Source organism: Lissotriton helveticus, chromosome 12 (assembly GCF_964261635.1).
Source record: "Lissotriton helveticus chromosome 12, aLisHel1.1, whole genome shotgun sequence".
Lineage (NCBI taxonomy): Eukaryota > Metazoa > Chordata > Amphibia > Caudata > Salamandridae > Lissotriton > Lissotriton helveticus.
In genome coordinates, this window is record NC_136073.1 from 427,402,312 (window position 1) to 427,427,318 (window position 25,007).

The 25,007-nt window shown below is 46.6% G+C and overlaps 1 protein-coding gene across 4 annotated transcripts in view; it reads right to left on the reverse strand.

Annotated features, from left to right (window-relative positions):
• Positions 1-25,007, reverse strand: part of RPGRIP1L (RPGRIP1 like) — an 827,898-nt gene that overhangs the window by 480,169 nt on the left and 322,722 nt on the right. For all 4 annotated transcript variants that reach the window (XM_078668308.1, XM_078668309.1, XM_078668306.1 and 1 more), the window contains exons 11-12: positions 10,344-10,450; positions 10,056-10,106 (exon numbers count right to left, since the gene is read on the reverse strand). In XM_078668308.1, coding sequence (XP_078524434.1) covers positions 10,056-10,106; positions 10,344-10,450 — 158 coding nt within the window. The remainder of the gene's footprint in view (positions 1-10,055; positions 10,107-10,343; positions 10,451-25,007) is intronic.

Here is a 25,007-nt window from a genome sequence, read left to right on the forward strand (position 1 = left end):
AGCGACGCACATGGGAACCAGACGGCGACCGATGCCGCAAACGGAACCCACTGCCACCGGGACCTGCTGCCGAAGAGGAGGCCGGGGGCCGTGACAACTCCGTTTGGGACAGGCGAGCCAAAATTAGCTTCATCCGGTGCTCCCGCCGGGACTTTGGCTTGAGTTGTTGGCAGGCATCGCAATCCGTCGAGCCTTGGTGTTCGCCGAGACACCACATGCAGATAAGGTGTGGGTCCGTCGCGGACATTTGCCGTGAACAGGAGTGCCCCTGCACTCTTGAGTGTTGGTGATCGAGGCCCTCCTCCACCCGCAGGTTTCCCTGTGCCTCATCCCTGGTGGTCCAGTGGACCTCTGTCTCCTTTCTCTCACTCTGCTCCTTCACTTGGTTTTCTACTCTTTCTATCTTCCACCTTTCTGCACCTTTCTGCATCTCTGCTCTTTTGTGCCTTATTTCTGCCCATTTTCCCTTTCTCTCCCTCTGCTCCTTCACTCGTTTTCTCTCGTTTTTCTACCCTTTCTATCTTTCACCTTTCTGCACCTCTGCTCCTTTGTGCCTTATTTCTTCCCATTTTCCCTTTCTCTCCCTCTGCTCCTTCACTCGTTTTTCCACCCTTTCTATCTTTCACCTTTCTGCTCTTTTCTGCATCTCTGCTCTTTTGTGCCTTATTTCTGCTTATTTTCCCTTTTTCTCTATCCCTTCTTTCCTCTCTTTACCTTTCCCCGCCGCTGCTGCCCCCGCGGCCTCTCCCCCCCCAGCGCGACCGGCCCAATCCAGCTCCCCTCCCCGCTCCCGCCTCCCAGCTGTCCAGCCCTCCCCGACCCCTACTTAATGGCGGCCACTGCGCGGCCGCGGGCTGCGGGCGCGCCGCTGGTGCACCGAAGGCGCGTCAAAGGCAAGCACGTCTGCGCCCGTCTGCGACCAGCACCAGGAAGCCTGGACCTCCGCCCGCCAACGCTACGACCCAGCAGCACTCCACGCACTCAACCCAGGCTGCAACAACAACTGCAAGCTAGCATCACCAGCCGACACCCATGGACCCTTCAGCTGTCACCGCTGCCGGCACACCTGCAGCACCGCCAAGAACACGGATCCAGCACAACCCTCCTACAAGAACACAACCGAACCGAAGACCCTGCAATGCATCCTCCTCAACGTCCGATCCCTCCACAAACACGCCACAGAAATCTGGGACCTACTTGACAGCACCACCCCGGACGTAGCATTCTTCACCGAAACCTGGACCAACACCACCTCGGGACCGGACATCGCCATCGCCATCGCCATCCCCCAAGGATACAAGATCTCCAGGAAGGACCGCCCCACCCACCCAGGAGGAGGAATCGCCATCGTCCACAAATCCAGCCTCCGCCTGAGTACACTCCCTGACGAGTCCACAGAACTGATGGAACACCTTCACTTCAAGATACTGGCCAGCCCCACCGCTGCCCTCCGAGGAACCCTCATCTACCGACCCCCTGGACCCCGCGGACCCTTCGCCAACTCCATCACGGACATTATCTCCCCGCAGGCCATCGCATCCACCAACTACACCCTGCTGGGAGACCTCAACTTCCACCTCGACAATCAACTGGACCCCAACACCACATGCCTCCTGGACAACCTCCACAACATTGGACTCTGCCAGATCGTGACCGAGCCCACGCACTCAGCAGGACACACCCTCGACCCCCTCTTCACTACAGGAAACTCCATCACCTTCAGCCACACCACCAAACTCCCATGGACCGACCATCGTTGCGTCCACTTCACCTTCAGAACACCCACCATCCACAGACAGCAGCACCTGCTTCCACAAAGAAACTGGACCAAAATCACCGATGACCAGCTCACCTCTTCACTCAACAACTCCACCCCAACGATCGCGGAAAATGACGACCCCAACACCGCAAGGTTCTCGGACAGCATCAACACCATAGCCCCCCTCAAGAAAAACAACAATACCCGTGCCAAGAAAGCCAGATGGTTTACCACTGAACTTCGAGAATCCAGGCGCACATGCCGCCGCCTCGAAAAGGCCAGGAGAAACACCAAATCCACAGAAGCCCACAACAACTTCAGAGCCGCCACCAACGCCCACCATCAACTCATCAGAGAAACGAGGAAAAAAGCGATTGTAGACAGAATCTCCACCCACGCACACAACAGTAAGGAACTCTTCAGCATCATCAAGGAGTTCGCCCAACCCACCAGCGAGTCTACCGACATCCCTCCCTCACAAGACCTCTGCGACAAACTCAGCACCTTTTTCCACCACAAAATCAAGAGCATCTACGACAACTTCGACGAAGACACCCAACACACTGAACCCTCACCAACCACCCCCGACACCCGGAAACCAGCGATTGATGACTGGACAGCCCTCACCACCGAAGACACACTGAGGACAATGAAGTCAATCCACTCAGGGGCCCCCACGGACCCCTGCCCCCACCACATCTTCAACAGAGCCACCGACACCATCGCACCCATGCTCCGCCACACCATCAACCGCTCCCTGGCGACTGCCTCGTTCCCCGATGACTGGAAACACGCCGAGGTGAACCTCCTCCTAAAGAAACCCTCAGCGGACCCCACCGACCTCAAAAACTACAGACCCATCTCACTGCTCCCGTTCCCAGCGAAAGTCATCGAAAAAGCCATCAACAGCCAACTCTCCACATTCATTGAAGAAAACAACATCCTCGACTCCTCCCAATCCGGCTTCAGAAAAAACCACAGTATGGAAACCGCCCTCCTCGCCGCAACAGACAACATCCGCACCCTACTGGACAAAGGAGAAACAGTAGCCCTCATCCTCCTCGACCTATCAGCGGCGTTCGACACAGTCTCCCACCGCACCCTAATACGCAGACTCTATGACGCAAGAATCCAGGACAAGGCCCTCGACTGGATCTGCTCCTTCCTCTCCAGCAGGACGCAGCGGGTCAGACTCCCCCTTTTCCTCTCGGACCCCACACCTACCACCTGCGGAGTCCCCCAGGGCTCTTCCCTCAGCCCGACGCTCTTCAACGTCTACATGGCTCCACTTGCCCCCATCGTCAGAACCTACGGACTCAACATCGTGTCATACGCAGACGACACCCAGCTCATCCTCTCGCTATCCAACGAGCCCAACACCGCCAGACGCAACTTTCGAGGAGGCATGGAAGCCGTCGCCAAATGGATGAAAAACAGCTGCCTACAACTAAACACCAACAAAACAGAAGTACTCATCATGGGCCCAAACCCCGACGCCTGGAGCGACACCTGGTGGCCCACCGCCCTCAGAAACCCGCCAACCCCCACAGACCACGCATGCAACCTGGGAATCATCCTGGACTCCGAGCTCAAAATGGACCGCCAGATCAACTCTGTCTCATCTTCGTGCTTCCACACCCTCCGCCTCCTTCGTAAGACCTTCAAATGGATCCCCCTCGAACACCGAAAGACAGTCACTCACGCCCTGGTCACCAGCAGACTCGACTACGGCAACGCACTCTACGCCGGAATAAACAAAAACCTCATCCGCAAGCTACAGAACATCCAGAACGCCGCCGCAAGACTGGTCATCAACCTGCCAAAACACTGCCACATCTCCCAGCACCTGCGCACACTCCACTGGCTCCCCGTCGAGGCAAGAATCACCTTTAAGATGCTCACCCACGCACACAAGGCCCTCCACGGCACCGGACCAGCATACCTGAACAGCCGACTCAAATTCCACGCACCCCAAAGCACCCTACGATCAGCCCAGCTCTCCTACGCCGTGGTCCCCCGCACCAGAAAGACCAGATCGGGAGGCCGCTCCTTCTCCTTCCTCGCTGCCAAAGCATGGAACGCCCTTCCGCTCCATCTCAGACAGACAACATCGCTCCCCATCTTCGCAAGAAACCTCAAAACCTGGCTCTTCGACAGACCCCCTCCTTGATGGAATGGAACCTGCACCCCACCCCACCCCTAGCGCCTTGAGACCCTTACGGGTGAGTAGTCGCGCTTTAACAAACCCCTGATTGATTGATTGATTAAAGCATCGCACATTGTTCCAGACACAAAGCGCCAAAAGGGGCCTGAAAACAGACCAGAGGAACCGCTTACTCCAGATCCGTCCCGGAGACCACTGCATTCCCTTTAAAAATATTTTTGGAGCCAGTCATAAAGGGGAAGGGGTCCCCTGGGGACGCCTTCCCATTTGCGACTTCATTACCTCCCTCTTGAAGAGGGCGATAATTTGCAAGTGTTTTGCAATCGCAACTGCGGCTGCAAAACATTCATACATGTCTCTGCGGTCGCTATTAGGAAGGGAACGACCTTTCCTACTAGCGAGTCGCAATACAGTATTTTGCGAGTCGCAAAATAGTGTAAGTACATGGCCCAGACTAAAATTGCATGTGCAAACGGGTTGCAAACCTGTTTGCGCAAGCAATTTTATATCATACATCTGGCTCCATGTCCCTATGGAAACACTCTGAAACAAGTACTTCTGAGGATGTGACATGCAGCCATCCATGAGGCACCGTTAAGAAGGAAATAATGGAGAAATATGTGACACAGAACCAAAGTGTGGTAATGACATTTCTCATTATTAGACATGTTTGATTTCTACTGAAGTTGTCATTAATAGTTCAAATGAACTGTTGGGAACTGGATAACCTGTAACAGAAAGAATGCTAACCACTTTTGAATTTGGATGACTTTAACACAACTGGAAAAAACAAGAATAGCCGTGGATCAACGATGAATACCATTAGAGTGAACTTTTCTTTTATTAATACACTTCAAATACTATGTCTCAAAAAACAGGGGGATGCTGCTTTGTATATCTTAAGTTTTCAGATAAACTCAAAGCTGCCATGCCATGTGCAAATGACCCATGCTCGTGGTTTCTACGGGAGCTGCAGTGACAACAACTTTTGTGTCCATGATGGATCTGCCAACGCAGGTAGGCTACAGCAATCCCTGAGTAGCAAAATTGAAATTTGAGCAACATTTCCTTGCACTCTGTACTGCCCCTTCCCCGACAAAGTCAGAGAAACCACCTTTAAGATCCAGTCGCAAATATTTTCAGTGGAAATATTGACGAGTTCCAAAATAGCAGCAATGCTTTACAAAAAGCTTGGATAGATGCCAATTCAAGTTGGTGTACACAAGTTGCTGGATATGGCTCCCACTGTTGAGAACAGGAAGAAAGAGGATTATCTATAGCTGCAAATCATCAGTGACCCTATTTGAAACCAGTCAATTTGTAATACAAGTATCTTTGTGAGTGCTGCAGATGCTATGAATGAGAGCTAAGTATCCACCACTTTTGCCAAGTGTTCACCTCACTGATCTGAACATTCATAGATTTGAGCATTGATATCCCCTCTGTCTTTAAGAACTTGTGCTACGATAAAGTAGGAAAAAGAGAAGATGTGTATATACTATTACATGATACAGACACATCCTGAATTTAAATATAGTCTCGGAATTGGCTATGTCTTATCCCTGGCCTGCAGATGAAGACAAACACTGTCAGCTGCCCTGGCTTTTAGTCTAATGTCGACTGATAGCCCCCAAAGAGGATTCCAGGGAGACATTTTCAGAGCTCTATTGATTAGTCTCCCTCACCTACCCGAAGGTGGTAGCCTTAGGCAACCTAAACTATCATGAAGAAAATAACAATTGTTCCAAATATCAATACCTAGTGAAAGAGCTTGAGGGGTTTGGCATCATGCAGAAGGTAATGAGGTAGGCACACAAATTCTGTCATATGCTAAATCTCTTTTTTGTAAACCATTTATGAACCTGAGCAATGATAAAAATTACTCTAGGGTTCTAGTCAGATTCCTTTCTGATTAACTTTCCCCTGTATTTTCTATATTTGAAAGGGAAATAATCCAGACATTGAATGGGGCTGTGTCCAATGTGAAATTGGAGTAGGGTAAACGTGCACCTAGACTCTCTTTAGGAACCTCTATAAAGCTCCTTTTGAGACAGTCCCCCTTGACACATTGGTGTGTGTGAACTTTCACACCATTACCCAGGTAGCTGAAAAGTTGACTCTGATGGAGAATTAAACAGCAGTGGCTGCCGGACTAAGCAATAAATAGTTCTCAGGACTACTCAGAAGGGAGTGGCTGAAACATAGACAATAAGAACAAAGATTGTCACAGTTGTGGATCTCCTCCAATGGGACCTGGGACCTCTTTAAAACTGTCTGTGCCGAATGTTGTCCTCCCATGACTGGGACAGAGGTTCCTGTATCTTAGACTTTATTTAACAGTCTGTGTTCTTTTCTGCAAAAACAGACAATATGTGCAAAGATCTTCAGGATCAAAAAACAGAGGCCAATAAGCTCCTCCGGGACCGACCCTAACCCCTTTGTTTAATAATACCATCTATGCTAGAGCTGCCACCTTTATGCAGAATTATGCCCCCCCTTTAAATCTGGCAACTGAGGTGATCCTTGTCGTATAAGAGATTTCAAATAGCTTGTTCCAGCTATTGGAGTTCTCTATCAAGTAGTTATCAATTAATCTTGGTGGATGTGGTTATTGCAAATGAAGATCAGTGCCTCCCCCTTATTTAAAAACACGGATTGTATGAGACTGAATTACATTTCAGACCAATCATCAAACTACCAGCAATCATTAAAATATGCTTTGATGAGCCACCATCTAGAGCAGGGGGCGTTTTAATGGCTTTCAACATAAAATCTAAAAGAAACAGTATTTGTAGCTGCCTTGAATCAACTTAAGACCAGTCAAGATGAGGAGCTCTGCAGAGGGATTTTACTCTTCAAACTCTCTGCAGCGATTGATATGGTCATCCATAATATTCTGTTGGACCAGTTGATTTCTGTAGGATTAAATGGGGAAAGTGTAGCTTGGTTTGCTTCTATTTTAATCAACCGGTTACAGTAAGTGTTTTGACATCCTTCCACTATCCTGTCGCCTCACTAACCCACCTTCTATTTTATTTAAATACCCCACCCCTCTGCTTGGATTCAACGCATTTTCTAATGCTAAATACAATCACTGCTTGTAAAATGTGGCCAACACTAATTAAAATCCATAATGGCTGAAAAAGTGCCTTTCATTAGCAATGCAGATTTGGTAATTATTAAAAAAGAAACAGGAGAAGACCGAAGTGCTGATCATAGGAGGAGGCCCTGAACTCTTGAGTCCCTGAGTTTTAGCATGGGTGGCTGATAGCACCAATGTCCCAGTTCAAAAGTTAGAAATCTTGGGCTGCTATTAAACAAAAACTGTCTTTTCTACTGCAAATCCAGAAGATATGGTCCACAGTGATTGTTCTCCTAAAAACCATGAGGAATAGTCACCATTTCCTATCGCTGGATAGGTTTGGCCAGGAGGGTGTGTCCGTTCCCATTTGGACTACTGTAATGCCATTTATATGAGCCTACCAGAAAATGCAATTGCTAATTTGAAACACCTTTTTATCAAGTGTGTGTGCCCCTACTTTTCAGCAAGAACACAATGAGTTCAGCTCTCCTACTGAATATTTCTCAGGTCAAACGAACACAGCAGAGTAAGAGATCCTTTCAGACCCTAGGGCCCAAGCTATGGAATGAACTAAAGTCCTATGCACACGTTAAGATTTCTATTTCCTCCCCTTTCCTTTATTATATGCAAGTTTTTTCTTCTACATATTTTACTATATGTGTTAAATACCTAGACTTGTATGGGTCTACTATAATGTATTATACTTTTATGAATGTACTAGCAGCCCGTCCTGGCCTTGTTCGGGAGCTTTCAGGCTTCCCCCTACCCCCGCCTGCCCCGACATTGCCCAGCAGCCCGTGCCCCCGCCCGCCCCGTCCGCCCCGTCCGCCGCCTGGCCCGACCCTCGCGTGGCCTGAGTCAATGGAGGTGTTAGTCCCCGTTCCCCGCCTTCCCCGACCCCCGCCTGCCCCGACATTGCCTTTTGTAACTCCCCGTCCCCGGCCTGGCCCGACACCCGCCTGCTTACCTCAGCCGCCGCTCCTGAGTTGAGCTCCTCGCCGCTCTGCTCCTCACCGCTTGTCTGCCGCCGCTCCTCCCCCGCGCCATGTCCGCCTCTCCGCTGGTCGCACCGCCGCAGGCCTGTCCGCTGCTCCTCACGTGACCGCTCCTCCCCCGCGCCATGTCCGCCGCTCCTCTGACGCCGCTCCTCGACGTGAGCACGCACGTCGCGGCCGGCGCTACTTTGGGGGGACTACTTTTTTTTAATATACATTTTTTAAATAAGGTTTATTTTTAAACTTTATATAGCCTATAACCATCTACACACCCTGATGATTTCTACGGTGTATCGGGTGTTTAGATTGGCGCAGTGGTTCCGGAGTTTACCCGCCTCAAAGCCATGAAAGTTTCTCCTTTATTATAGTAGTATAAATATACCTTTAATCTCCCAATAAAGAATTACAACACAAAAAAAGATTTCTTAAGAGAGTTCATCAAGTCATATGAGCACAAAAAAGTGTAATTTAAGTCCAAATGGATCTGTTCTTTGTCTTTTATTCCATGTAACATCAAAAAGCAACCAGCCAACACATGCTTCGTCACAAAGGGAAATATCCTGCAACTTCTTCAGGGCTGTACTTAATGTATGTAGATTCTAAACGATCACTCCGCCGGTGATAATTCCGATCCGGCTGGCCAAAAATAGGAAGCCTTAGTGGATCCACAATCGATTTAAAATGGTGTGTTCCAAGGGAAGCACCTATGTAATGGTGATTCTGCATGGGACCGTGCCGAAATGCCTGGGAAGGGTAAATAAACTGCTCTGTGTGTCCCTTGATCTGCAACAAGTACGCTGAGGTCTGCAACAGCAACAAGTGTGATCACTGTTCCGGATGTGGAACCAAGCTATGGAATTGATTTGCCTCAAAATTTGCCCCACATTAAATTTTGCTGCTTTCAAATGTGCAGTAACAGGAAATCTATGCTCGCAAATGTAGTCATACGCCCACCAGTGTTCGTAAGTTTGTTTGGGTGTATAGCCTCTGCTCTGTATTTTCTATACTTTTGTGGTGTTTTATAATTCTCTTTTCATGTCCCTAGAGCCAACGCGTCTCTATGGATGTGCACAAAATAAATATATTACTTTTGTTTACTTGCTAACACTATTTTACATTTTGTACAGTCACCTGACCCAGGAAGTCACCCTTTTCCTCAAACTGCAGGTCAAAGGAAATGTCGAAAGATAGAAAGGAATTTATCTTTTTTTATCTTTTTGTATCGTGGATACTTTTTGGTAGTGATCCCTATATTTTTCTTTTTATAGCTCCTGGGCTACTTTATCTTTTAGGGTTTCATCTGCTACTGGAGGTGAATCCCTATTGGTTTAATTTAGAAAGAACTCTATTCTTCAGAAGTGTATCCTTTTATTTTCTATATCAGATTTATACTGAAGGACATCCCTGGGAATAGGGAAATGCATCAGTGATATACATGCCAGACAGAAATACGTCACCGTGGTTGAAACCTGAGGAACTAACTGAAAAGCTGAACACACCTGAAAATAGGAAAATATAAATAACTTCATTTTTAAGATCCCCACTGAATTTGTGGTGGGTTTAAGTTCCGAGATCCTGGGGGTTTCTGGACATTGTTAGTCATTAAACCAAAGTAATGCACTTTCTTCTGCATTGCTTTAAACATTGTACAAAATCTCAAAATGAATATGTTTCATCTCGAATATGCTCCAGAGCAAGGAAACAAAACTTCATGTCAGGAATAGGTGAAGCGGTGCATTCACAAATGCAGAATAGATACATGGAAGAAAGCCTGTGGCGCGTTTGCGAGGACAGACTTAATTCATTTTTGATGTAACAATGAAATATGCAGATAACCTAAATACATGCCACGCTGCCATCTCTCTCTGTATCCCGTATGCTTTACTGAAAATGACAAGCCATCGTGTGTACATGTCTGGGCAAACTACATTAGCTACTTCAACAGATGCACACAACAACGAGGGTATGAAGTGCCAGTTCCAATGTTCATGCCAAGCCAGGATGATCCTGGGGGTGAAATGTAGCCCAGATACTCCTGAAATACACTCACGTTACCTTAATGAGCATCAGGGCTTCACTCAGTTCTGCCACATCGAGATCGCTCTCCTGAGGAGGAAACAGCCAATAACACGGGGGTTAAGAGACATGAATTAGTAATCAAACAATACATTCAACCCATGCTGAATTCCCCTTAAACACGACACTGCTCATGATATCATAAATTTATAAACTCATGCATATTTTTGCATTCTTTTGCTTTTAAGGTGAGCACTTGGCATATGCATAAAAGATGAAAGGCTGGTTTCTTCCGTCCATTTCGCAGGCAGGGATGAAAAAGTTTACCTTGGAGAAAAACTTTATGCGGTCTTTAAAGTCGTCTACTTGGTGCTTATTTTCCAGATATTTTAACTGCAAATCCCTGTTTTCCTGGCTGAGCTTTTCATTTTGATCTGTAAACAAGGAAATATTTAGAAGCCTTAATTGACAGATCGGTGTATTGTAAAGGTATGCGAGCAAAATGTACAACTTGAAGGACTTCGGGCATTGTCTATTTATCAACAGGAAATGTTCTACAGTATTTTTCCGCAACAGTTTTGTGCACATTAAATTTCGTACATATTTTTTTCCCTAGATTCATATCACAGTACAGATCATGATGGAATACTAAACATTTCATAGAGCACACTGCACCTACGTGCACTAGAACACTTTCATGTGGACATTCTTTTCCGACTACAACTTTGCAATAAATTATCTCCGTAGACTTGTGCTGCTCTCTTATTTCAAATCGACAACACAAATGGCATTTTTTCAGCATCGGATGAAAGCAAATTTAGGATGCATAAAGCGATGTGCTCTATTCTGCGACACCTATTACTGCCATTTCCCCTTTTTTAGATCTTGTCTAAGACCGCGCATGCGCAGTCTCCTATACAACCCTTTCTTACGTTGCAGGAGGCTTGGAGGTTGTCCACTGCTTACCATTGGTTGGCCTTATTGTCACTCTTATTTGCTTGCTTTTTGTTTGTCAGCTATCGTAAGGCTTTCCTTCCTCTTCTTGCGCTTCATCTACTGGAGCATGCCGACCGGGTCTCACGCAAAGAATATAGAATATCCCTCCAATATATCCAAAAATGCGGCCAAAAAATTCAAACATTGCACATTGAGAAAAAATGCGGACACTCTGTTTGCTGACCCTTATTTTGACAGAGTTAAAGGTATCATGATGAATGACCTGATATTCTACACAGACAAAACAGCTAAATGGCGCAACGCCTTTACAAAAATGCTGTTCACAAAAACCGTAAAAAACATACCACATGGCACAAAAATAACGACCTCAATAACTAAAAGATGTAATACAGAAATATGCATTACTATGTATAAAACAGGAATAGTGCTGATACAAGCAACCAACAAAGAACTCGAGAAATTCGAGATAACTTTCCAAACCCTAAAGGAATCCATAGTAGGACCAAATCACCACCAAATCATGACCCCACCAGACATCACACCTGACAACGACGACCCTGTGACTAGAGATGCCAATACAACGGACTACCAGAATAATATAATCTCTAACTCTGGAGATTTACCTGAATCTGCGATGGCAATACCGGAGACTGAGATTGAAAGGATAGAGGTATACAATACCCTGGGAAACAAAGAGATGAACCAGACCTCACTGGAAGAGCCGTTGCCACCACCATTCGATGCCACTTCACCTGAAGAGGGTAGCTCAGTTCAGAGTGAGCCCCCCTTTGAAGAGATCTACGAAAGGAACAAGGTAGAGGTTACCTACCGTCCCCAACCTCCCTCGAATACGAATCTAGAGCCCCATCGATACCTATCCACAAAAACACCCCTTACACCTAACAACACAGGAAAAAATGGCGACACCACTAATAGAGCCAGGAATCACAACCTAACTAAGGATACAACGGCAAAATATGTGGCAACGAGAACAGACCAGCCACGGAGGAGAGCAAAAGGCCGAACGCTAACAGCCAGATCTATCCCACATAAGAAACCATCCCGAACACAGAAAGAAGTCAAGGAGCTCAAGAAACTAATAGGCAACCTGGCACTAGACTCGTTGAAAGTCTCAAAGACAATCGGGAAAATCTGGGAGATGACGATAAATACGCACACCAAGGTCTCACACATCCAGAATCTTGTACTCCGACACAACAGACCAAACAGGACCAATCCCTTACCAAACGAAGAAGCCCTGGCCCTACTCCGATCCTATGAACAATCTGCTCTACGAAAGGAGGAGAATATCGAAATTGTACCTATTGACCCTAATAGATCGTCCAGAAAGAATGATAGGAAAGTAATCCACCACAACTTACAGCATATCCAGGTAACTGCAACCGAAACAGAAAATGGAAAGAGCGCTAACTCACAGAAAACCCTGAACTGCCTACTACTTAACTGTCGTTCAGCAACTAAACACGCATCAGACATAGCCGCCCTAATCATTAATAAAGAAATCGACCTAGCTATCCTCACGGAAACTTGGCTCAGTGAATCATCCTCTCCTTCCATGGATCTCCTAGTACCACCACAATATAACATTGTCAGATTAGACAGACCGAGGAAAGTGGGAGGAGGTATAGCGTGTATTCACCGCTCAGAGATCGAGGTCAACAAATTCCAATCTGACCCTATAGAATCTTGTGAATACCTTGGTCTTAATGTAAGATTACCAAAAAATCAAAGCTACAACCTACACGCGTTCTACCACCCACCTGGAGATAACGCAAAGTTCACAGAGCATCTTATAGAGATTATAACTGCCAACTCTAACCCAGATGCCAACAACATATTCCTAGGGGACTTTAACCTCCACTGGGACGACGACAATGACAAACTAGTTAACTCGATCAAAGACTTCCTCTACGAGCTAAACCTTACACAAGCATGCATCCAGCCCACTCACTCACAAGGAGCGACTCTAGACTGGATTATTTCAAGAAACAAAGAGACATCAATCCTTGCTATAGACCCGTGTGATTGGTCGGATCATCACGCCATAACATTCACAATACCTACAATGAAAAAAGGCAGGACCGTGCAACCCCGTAAGTCCAAAAAATTGATACGAGATACAAAAGAAGCTAATATTGAACTTCTGGTCGAAAGATGTGAGAAAGACCTGAAGCCTTGTAACAACAGGCAGAATGTCAATGAGATGACGGATCACTACCTAACGTCGATCGATAAGATAGTTAATGACACATTGCCTCAAAAGTTAAAAAGAGTCTCGGAAAAGCCAAAAAATCCTTGGTTTAATGAGGCACTGAACGAGGACAGGCTAAGACTGAGAATGGCTGAAAGGAAATGGAGACAACATCCATCCTCCCCCGAGCTGAAAGCCCTCAGGAAAATAAGGAAGCAATATAACAAAAAGATCATCAACTCCAAAAAAGAATTTATAAGGGCGGAACTGGACAATGCCAAAAACAGACCACGAAAACTTTTTGAGATCCTAAAACAACAGTCAAATAAACTAACTAAAACGACTCAAGAGAACCCGAAAAATCCCATAAGCTGCGAAGAATTCTCCTCATTTTTCACGGATAAAACTAAACTGCTAGAAGTTGAGCTTACAAGTGCCGCTGCTAATATCACGACCTTTCCCTCATCTGAAAATGAGACTAATGTGACCTCGGAAGATCTCCTAACAAAAAATAAGGCAAACTGGGACACATTTGAACTATACGACCAGGGAAAGATCGCCAAAACACTAGCTGTACTTAGACCGAACAACCACTATCAAGACCCGTTACCGGCAAAATGTGTAAGAGAAATCAACCACACTCTAGTTCCGATCTGGACTGAGATAATAAATGCCTCACTTGCACAAGGGACCCTCCCTGACTGCCTAAAAACAGGGCAGGTAGTTCCCATCATCAAAAAACCGACAGCGGATGCAACAGACCCGAATAACTATCGACCAGTGACCAACATCCCTTTACTCGCCAAACTTATTGAGAAATGCGTGCAGGGCCAATTGAGTCAACACATCGCTAAGTTCTCATTACTTGATGACTGCCAATCAGGTTTCAGAACAGGGCACAGTACTGAAACCGCGATCCTACATATTGTTGATGACGCCCTACAAGCCCTTGACCAAAATCATGCGTGTCTACTGATCCTTCTAGACTTGTCATCTGCATTTGACACAGTAAATCATGAGATCCTGATGACCAGGTTACAAGACAGGATGGGTTTATCGGGAAACGTACTGAAATGGTTTAACTCCTTCCTGCAGAACAGGACTCAGCTATTCCTGGTCAACCAAGCAATCTCCTCCCCATGCCCTAACGCAATGGGTGTACCACAAGGCTCAACATTATCCCCAGATCTTTTCAACTTATATGTAGAACCCCTCACGGAGATTCTTCGAAAATCACAGATCTCCTACCATATGTATGCAGACGACACGCAAATATATATGAAGATCACCTGCAGTGACGACATAGACCTACTGAATGCAACTCTAAAGAAAGCGCTGCAATGGCTAACAACCAACCATCTGAAACTTAATGCCAACAAAACAGAATTCCTGTTAATCTCACCGACAAGGAGTCAACCAGAGGTAAAGGAATGGGCTAAATTGGTGACTGCGCTCAACTGCACTCCGACCCTAGTTAACTCAGCCAAATCACTAGGAATTACATTAGATGAGAACCTCGACATGAAAGAACACATCAACTCAATGGCTAAGAGCGCCCGCTTCCACTTGAACTATCTAAGAAAACTGAAACCCTTTATCTCAGAAGCGGATCTAAAACTTGCCATCCAATCGCTAGTTATTTCAAGGATCGAATATGGCTGCACCACGTTAGCTGGCCTACCGAAAACATCGACGGCACCATTAAAGGCCTGTCTCAACGCAGCGGCAAGACTCATCACGGGAACCAGGAAATTCGACCACATATCTCCTCACCTGAAGGCACTAAACTGGCTACCTTATGAAGCTAGAATTAAAATGAAGATAGCCTGTATTTCCCACAAAGCGATCCACTTCAACACGCCTAGATATCTAGCCAAGAAAATTAAACTATCGGGAGGTAACAGACCAACCAGAAGCGCTAAAGAGTTGCTATTGAAGCCGGCCTTCTTCCGAAAGAAAAAGACATATGACCGAGCATTCTCCGGAGCCGCCCCCAGAGTCTGGAACTCAATCCCTCCTAACATCAGGAAGATTAAAAACACTGCAACATTTAAACGGGAACTGAAGAACCACATGATGAGTATTTACCCTACATAAAGATCCCTACAGACTACTGGTGTGAGCATTTATGCCAAAAGAGGATCAGACTCATCTTGAATAATCTGAAGATCGACAAGACAAAGGACTGATTACCGCGCAAACACCGGCTGTACACCTTACTGCTACCTCATATTTATATGATCTCTACACTGTATCTCCCACCTGAAAGATACTACCTATACCTTACTTTGTTTATCTTTACGATCCTCGCTACTATCTAAACTATCTCTACTCTCAGTGCTAACTACTTAGATAATTGTACTTATAATACTATGTAACCCTACCTCACCGAGCCAAATATTTGACTATGACTCAAGCTTTACGTTATGCACCTCTTAATGCTAATGGCACAGGCGTTAAGAATTTATTTATCTAAATCGCCCTAGATAGTATATCACCATCTACCTCATTTGTTTTGTTTTGTTGTTATAATTGCTACTATAATGTCAATCTGTAATCGTCTATGTTAAGCGCTCTGATACCCACGGGTCTTGTTCGCGCTATATAAAACACTATAAATAAAAATAAAAAATAAAATAAAAATGGATGAATTACTGTGTTCTGCCTCTGCTCGCTTTCTCAGTCACTACTTTTTACTTTTTGCTTAAGCACTGTACAAGAATAAGTGTGTTTTCCAACTGTCTCTCTAAGTGCTTCACACCCTCTTCGTTCTTCTACACCCAACCTCCATTGTACGTCTGCAGCCCCAGCCCCTTCCACTCACCCTCCATTGTCTGTGTGCTTCCCCAAGATCCGTTGTCCATGTGCTACCACTCCCTCTCCCACTCACTATCTGTTGTCTGTGTGTTTGCCCGTTTGCTTCCCCAGTCACTCTCGTCCACCCTCAGTTCTCCATGTGGTTTGCTCAGCCCCTCCTGCCCATCCTCCATTGTTCATGTGCTTGCCCCAGCGTCTACCGACTTTCTTCTGTCTTTTGTGTATTTGCCCCAGTACCTACTGCCCACCCTCGATTATTAGTGTGCTTGCGACAACTCCTGCCACCCACCCTTCATTGTCCATCTGCTTACCCAGCTCTTCACGCCCACCCACTCTCCGTTGTCATCTGTCCTCTCCCCACTCACATCCTTCTGTCCTTTCCCAATCCCTCTGTGTTGCCTAGTCGCACCAACCCACTCCCCAGTCCTTCTCTTCCGCCCTCACTCCAGTGTCACCTCTTCGACCAATCCTCTATGCCGTTTGTTTTTTTCAACTAACAGGGAAGGTGATTGGGCATGAGGCAACATGGAGGTAGAGTGGGCAGGAGAGCAGGAAGGAAGTGGGAAAGAGGACAGGAGAGTGGGTGGGGAGCACACAGCCAAACAAATATTCAAAGAGCAACGAAAAGGCCAGCGCCAATTCTTTTTATTTGTTTTTTTTTAACACATTGGTGTTGGCCACCTCATAGCGCTATTTTTTAAAATTCGTTTTAGCCATGCTGCACAACAGCTGATCTGCTGTACAGCATGGCTACAAATCATTGCCAAAGTCAATAGCTCCCATACGCAAGGCCTATTGGCTTTGTCAAAGCTTGGCTTTTCCTTCTAAACTTCCTGTACATGGCCCTTAAAGGGATGTGGTCTCATTTTGTTTTTATTCAATTTATTTGTAAACGAATAATATCTACAATGCTTCATGGAGCAGAGATGGTTGAAGGGACTAGAATATACACTGCAGAAGGTTGGATACATGAGATTTTTCACGTTTATAGAATTGAAACTGCACCCTCTGTAGCAGAACCAGCCAGTGTAGCTCCCTCCACAGTATACCTTGAAGGTTCCACACCGTCCTGAATAAAGTTTGTTTGCTCGCTGGAGTATTGCCAGGAGGCATCCAAGGAGACTCAAATAGAGAATACTGCAGCAGCAGAGTTTCAAGAGCAAATACCCAGCAACCTTTGAAGCATGGCTATCTATGAGCAGGGATTGAAGAGTTCTCCTCAATATACAAAAAATTTACACACATGATCTGAGTTTAAAGATGTCTCTTTACCAAGTAAATACCACTGGAGAGTTGAATAATCCCTACCATTGTTTGCGAAAAGAGTATCTATACCCGGCGCAATTCAGCATCTACACAAGATACTCTGCTGATGCATTAAAACATAAAATTTATAGATTAACAATATATCAGTTGATTTTATACAAAAATATTTGTTATTCTTTTCGAAAATAACTTCGCAAATCAATGTCCACGTCACTGTATCTCTGACTTCCACTTTGTGTCCTCAGACATTACATTTGGAAATTATATTTATAGAGCGCTTACTACCCCTGACAAGGCATTGAAGCACTCTGCGGCAAGTAGCACACTACTCCGGAACCGAAGACTAGATGGTAATATTTAGTAGATTAGCAAAAGGTTAACCAATCAAATTCACCATGATCACAAAATCGATATACACACATATTAAAATGTGGCCATTTAATAAAATGGAACAAGTGTATTAATAAATGCATTTCCGAAGAGGCGTGGTGCAATCGGGCCCACATCCAGTCAGCACCTCAGGCAGCACAGTCACTTCAGCACACAGCGGTCAAGTGGCTTGAGGCAGCAACTTTACTTACAGCGGCATAGCCCGCTCGAGCACACGTTGGGCACATGCAGTGGTGCTAGCCACTAAGAAATCCACTCGGGCACCCCTTGGGTAGCGCAACAGGCTTGGCAAAAGTCACTCCTTCAGTAGTTATGACCGCTTTTGCACACTAGGGTTAAGTGCCATGACTCTGAAGGCAGAATTCGAAAGGGAAACCCTCTCAGGAACACTTTGGCAGTGCCACAGATCCTCTATTTCAGCTAGGGTGACCAGTTTTGAGCGAGGAGCACACCAGTGATGTTTTGTGGGGGCGTCTGTTAGAGAGACACACAGCACCAAGGTCAGATACTCCTGCCTACATTGGAAGTCACCTCCTCACACAGGTTTGACTCACTCCTTCCCTTTTCTACCGGGCAGGGGAATTCTATGAGCGCCAGGACAGGGAAACAGCTCATCCAGATCAGACACTGGGTGACGTCCACTCACCTTGGCAAAGATGCTCTTATTGCCCAGTAGTCCTCTTGGTACGCTAAGGAGACTCCCTGCTTGGTCAGAGAGAACTTGGAACTGAAACAACATGTGGGTCAAAAGGTCTCATTCTTAGAAACGTAAAGCATAGTGATGTTCCCTACAGCAGAGTTTTCCCCATGTTGGAGCACCCACAACTGAGGCACCAGAAGCAAAAAGAGATGTGAATCTTTTGTACCTGGCCATCAACAACCACACTGAGAGCGATCAGGGAGAGAGACAAAGGTTTGACATCTCTAAAGGACCCTTCACACTCTGAACAACAGAGGATGCAGGCCCTCTCTTCAACCCCAACATCTACCAAACGGTAGCATGCAGTAAGACTAATCAACCACAGATTGAAGCAAAAACACCTCACTGAACCACACCCTCACCGTGTGCACATGAACCGGCCAGGGGTTCCTCGCTTTACTCTGGCATGCACCACGTGTGTTACACGCAGACCGAACACATTCCCAGCAGAACTGTACTCAAGTGACCGAGCAAACCACAACGTCCGAAATCCATGTAAGAAGGTCTGGTCAGGATACAGGACTATTTAAACGTGCTATACTGCCACCACTGCTCTACACACTAGAACCAATGACTGGCACAGTAATTCACTGCCGCTATGGAAGGCGCGCTCGGTGCACCCCTCCCAGTCCATGACCGGATTCTACTCACTTCGATGGAGAAATCTGGGACTTCACGCACAAGCTACATTAGCATGGGACTGAGGCTAAAGAAAATGGAAACTAGAAGTTGGGCACTCAGGACAGGGGACATTATCATACACATTCATCAGGCATTCCCATCCTCAATTGGACTAGGGAACTTTTTCTCCCATCATTCCTTGCTGATTTGAGAATTCAGCTTTAGATTCACAATTCTGTTCCACTTTGATTGGGTGGTCGATATATACAATTCCTTGTTGTGACCACCATTCTCCATACAAGTGCTCTGAGCACCTTGTTCAGATAAATAAAAACCTAAAAGAAATTATCATCTTGTTACAACAGCCAATTACAATCTTATAATACATGGGAGCCTGCAATCACTGAATAAAAGCCCGTCTCTAATTTCTTTATTACAAAAGACTTGTGATCTCTTGAGTCACAATGTAATAAAGAAATGAGCTAGTCTAATTTGTAATAATGCATTACAGTTGAGTTCTAAAGTCGCAATGCATGCTGCCAAAGCCAGCAGTCAAGGGAATGGCAGGACAGGAGCATAACTGAAGATGCAGTTTAAGAAAAGAAAACGAAATCTGTCTTTTCCTTCTTCGGCTGTGTTCTAGATGAACAGAGATCAGCAGAACAGAGATATTCATTGCAACAGGTTTATATTTTCCCAACACCGTAGGTAAATAAAGGAAAGAATCTCTGAATTAATTAATTATCTGATTTTCAAAGCGCATACAGGGGCCCCAGAGGGCATCCAGGCACTTCAAGAGTACACAGTTACACTGCGGTGAATAGTCAAGAATTCAAGAGCTTCCTAAAATGATTCTCCGACTTGATGGAATGAATGGAAAGAGAGCTTATTTCAAGCTTTAGTCGCTAGGAAGAAAATGACCTTCCTTCCCTTCTTTTCCGTTCGAACTTTGCAATTTTAAATAATAAAGTCTTACATGATCTCAAAAGTCTGCTAGGAGAATAAGGAGAAAGCCTATCCTGAAGGTAGGTTGAAGCGATACCATAGAAGGCTCTTCGAGCCAACACCAGATCCTTAAACTGCATTTTGAGTCACCTGTAACTAATTTAACAGAACCTTAAGGAGACCTAAATACAGGCTATTGGCATAATCAAGTCTGGAAGTAAATAAGGCATGTGCCACTGATTTACGCGCCTCCAAACGTGTTTTAGTGCTTACAAAATAGAAAAACATGAGCCAGTAACTGCCAGGACCTGGGGATGAAAAGACAACTCACAGTCGAAAAAGAAATCTAAATTTATAGCAGTGGACGCAGGAGCAGGCGGACTATGCATATTTTCAGCAATCTCTCTGCATGTTTCTACAAATTGCGAGCTACTGCGATTTTTAGAATCTGACTTGTATTAAAACTGATTCTAATTTCTTTTGGCAACAAATATCTGAGAGTTTAATTTTGCTCTATAGATTCGACTTTTAGCCTTCATGTTTACAGTTATCTTTTTTCATTAGAAAGGGCAACACACCATGGATTTGAGTAGTTTGTTGGAAGGGTTAAGGTATGATTATGCATTACACGGAATAATGTACCCTCTGTAGTACTTTATAAGGATATTGCAAGTCACCTTGGAGTTCCTCTATATGGTCATGGAACATCCTGTAAGGAGTAGTTTCTGTCCTGTAACTCCAGTTCTGTAGTAGGGGTATCTCTGTTATAGTCATAATCTAGTGAATAGTCCCGCCCATGTGCGTGGACCCCGGAGCAATCAAAAATAATCTCTTACAGTGTCAAAAAATGCAGAAATGCATAGACACTTAAGAGAGAATTTAAAGACAGATAATGCAGCCTAAAAAGGCTACACTGTCCAGTACTTCAACTAGAAATTCCACCATAAAATCCACAAAACAGCAAAAGCCTGTACAGATTTCCCTTGCTTTACCAGCAAAATCCCTCAGGAATGATAGAGAGAAGAACCTGGACAGACAAGCCCCATAGGCTGCCATTATGTGGCTCAAAACAGGATACTGTGCCTTTAAGAGAATCTTCCAGAACCTTCTCCCAGTATCCCAGAATGCATAGCAGGTCCAACTTAGTTTCAGTTCTTTTTGAAGGCGTAACACGCCAGACCTGTAGCATTCCATTAAAGGAATATGTCTCTCTCCACCGGGGAGGAGGGAGGGCGCTTATGACTATAACAGAGATACCCCTACTACAGAACTGGAGTTACAGGACAGAAACTACTCCTTCTGTAGTAGGGGATCTCTGTGTATAGTCATAATCTAGTGAATAGAATGGCAAGCCCATCCCCACACCAAAGCGGCGGTGGAGAAAAGAGAATTAACGCCACTACTGGGCGAACAGATTTCGCAGCGAAGCCTGCCCAACCTGAGCGTCTGCCCTGGCATCAGTGTCCAGGCAGTAATGCTTAGCAAAGGTATGAACCGACTTCCAAGTGGCCGCCTTGCAGATTTCTGCAATCGGAACATTACGGAGCAATGCTGTCGTGGCAGCCTTGCCCCTGGTGGAATGAGCCTTAGGCTTACCTCCTTAGGTCTTATTAGCTTTTTGGTAACACAGCTGTATGCAGGACACAATCCACCGAGAGATAGACTGCTTAGAGGTCGCAAGACCCGTCCTGACAGATCCATAATTGATGAACAATTGGTCTGACCTACGAATATCCCTGGTTTTATCCAGATAAAATTTCAGCACCCTCCTAACATCCAGGGAATGCAAAGACCTTTCCGCTGGAGACGAAGGATTCTGAAAAAACGTAGGTAAAGATATAGTCTGATTGATATGAAAATCAGAAACAACCTTGGGAAGAAACTTAGGGTGAGTACACATAACAACCTTAGCAGCATGAAATACAGTATAAGGTTCTTGGCAACACAACGCCTGAATTTCACTCACCCTGCGGGCCGATGTAATGGCCACGAGGAACGCCGCCTTCCAGGACAGGTGCTGCAACGAAGCCTTATGAATAGGTTCAAAAGGCTCCTTCATCAATCTGGACAGCACCACATTCAAGTCCCATGAAGGCGAAGGAAGCCTGACAGGAGGGAACACTTTCTTCAAGCCTTCCAAAAAATCTTTGATCACAGGGATCTGAAAGAAGGAAGTCTGTGATGGGCATTTCCTGTAGGCAGTCAAAGCAGCCAGATGAACCTTAATGGAATGGACATTAAGGCCAGACTGCGCCAAATGTAGCAGATATGGAAGGATGACATCTTCCTTGCATGTCGTAGGGTCATAGTTCTTAGACTTGCACCAGATGCAAAACCTCTTCCACTTGTAAGCATAAGAAGTCCGAGTGGAAGGTCGCTTAGCCTCCTTCAGTATGTCCATACAATCCGCTGGGAGATTCAAATGGCCATATTGCACTATTTCAGGAGCCATGCCGCCAAACTCAAAGACGAGAGGTTGGGGTGCACCATCCGCCCCCGAACTTCGTGAGAAGGTCCGGCCTGCACGGCAGCTTCATGTGAGGAAGGAGAGACCGGTGAAGCAGGTCCGTGAACCACCACTGTCTGGGCCATTCCGGGGCAATCAGAATCATCTTCGCCCTGGATTGGGAGAGCTTGATGAGAACCGTTGGAATCAGGGGAATGGGTGGAAAAGCGTACAGAAAGCTGTTCGACCAGTTGATCCATAACGCGTTCCCCAGCGTCCCTGGCTGGTAGTACCTGGAGGCGAAGTCTCGGCATTTGCTGTTTTCGGCGGTGGCGAACAGATCGATGTCTGGAGTGCCCCACCTTGCGAAGACTTCTCCTAGCACTTCGTCGTTCAGGACCCACTCGTGGTTTTCCTGAATCAGTCTGCTCAGCTCGTCTGCCTGAACATTCTGCACACCTGGCAGATGAGTGGCCGTTATCGAGAGTCCTCGAGCCAGAAGCCAATGCCAGATCGCCTGCGCATCCTGAGACAGAGTGCGTGATCTCGAGCCCCCCTGCTTGTTGAGGTAATACATCGTGGTCGTACTGTCCGTTTGCACAAGCAGAGAGTCGGTCCGGAAGGACAGTTGAAACGCCTTCAGCGCCAAGTGAACAGCCCTGAGTTCCAGGAAATTGATGTGGTACGTGGACTCCGAAGGGGACCACGTCCCTTGAATCTGCAGGTCTCCGGAGTTCGCTCCCCATCCCAGGAGAGAAGCATCCGTCACGATCGTCTGTGTGGGAATGTCCTTGTGGAAGGGAACCCCTCTGAGGAGATTCTCCGCCGAACACCACCACTTCAGAGACTGAAGAGCATGTAGAGACAGTCGTATCCTGTCGTCCCAAGATCCTCTCCTCTGGTCCCATTGATCTTCCAAGCACTCCTGCAGCGGTCTCATGTGCAGCCGCGCATGTGGCGTCAGGAAGTTGCAAGAAGCCATCGATCCCAGCAGAGAAGACACCGTCCTCACTGTCGTGGATGGAGAGGACAGGAGAGCCTGAGCCTTCCGAAGGAGTGATAAACGTCGCTCTTCCGAAGGAGACACGCTTGCCGACAGCGTATTGATGGAGGCTCCCAAGTACTGGATGCACTGGACCGGAGTTGGAACAGACTTGGACATGTTGATGTGCAACCCCAGCTTGTTCAAGAGAACGCACGTCTTCTGGAAGTGTGCTTGAGCTTCCGAGAAGGAGGAGGCCTTGATCAACCAATCGTCCAGGTATGGGTAGACAAACACCTTGTTCCTCCTCAGGTGTGCCGCTACCACTGCCATGCACTTCGAGAATGTCCTGGGCGCAGACTTCAGCCCGAACGGAAGTACCGTGTACTGATAGTGATTGGCGCCGACTTGAAATCGCAGGAACTTCCTGTGTTTGTGAGCAATGGGCACATGGAAGTACGCATCCTGTAGGTCTATGGCACAAAGCCAGTCTCCCCGTTGCAGCTGAGGATAAATCTGATGCAATGACAGCATGCGAAACTTTTCTCTGCGTATCCATTTGTTCGCCTGTCGCAAGTCCAGAATGGGCCTGAACTCGTTCTTGTCCTTCTTGCGGACCAGAAAGAACCGAGAGTACAGACCTCTTCCTCTTTGAGACAGAGGTACATCCTCTATCGCCCTTTTCCTCAACAGGATGTCGGCCTCCGCCTGAAGCTCGCGCAGTTGATACTGCGAGCTGATCGGAGGAATCAATGGAGGAGGGCTGGTGAAACGAAGACTGTATCCAGTGCAAACAATATTCAGCACCCACTTGTCCTGAGTAATTTTTCTCCACTCTGCCAGAAAAGATTGAATGCTTCCCCCCACCGGAGCGGGTAACGGACGAAGGGGAAGTAACTGCTCAGGGTCGAGACCCAGCCGGGCCCTTGGTCGCGGTAGAGGACTGCTGTGCACCTCTACCCCTCTGACGTTTCTGGAGGGGTCTTCTGTACTGCTGCTGTTGTTGCTGCTGCTGATGTTGCCCAGAAGACTGTCCCCTTCCTCGACCCTGAGACCCAAAACGCCGTTGGAATTGGCGGAAGGGTTTCTTATCTTTGGGCTTCTCCAAGCCCACCGCCGTCAGGGTTTCCGCCTCGGCCTTCATCCTGGCCATCTCGTCATCAGCGTGTTTCCCGAAAAGGGTATCCCCGGAAAACGGCAGATTCGCCACACGTTGTTGCGCCTCAGGTTTAAGCGACGTCAACCGAAGCCAAGCATGGCGCCTCTGATTGATACCGTGGCAGTATCCATGCGCGGACAGCAGGGAGATATCCGCCGCGGCGCTAATGGCCTGGTTAGAAACCAGCATCCCTTCCTGGACGATCTCCATGAAATCCTCTCTCCGGTCGCGCGGAACGAGGTCCGCAAACCGCTCCACGGAGTCCCACAGCGCCCGGTCGTATCGTCCTAACAACGCCGAGTCACTGGAGGCCTTCATCGTTGCAGAGGACGTCCCACACGCTTTTCGTCCAGCAGAGGGATGTATGACGTTACAACGCATACTTTTACCACGACTACCATTACCACGCAATTTTTACAATGCAGGATCTATTACAACGCAGTACCATTACAACGCATGTATTTACAACGCTGGTACTTTTACAACGCATACAATT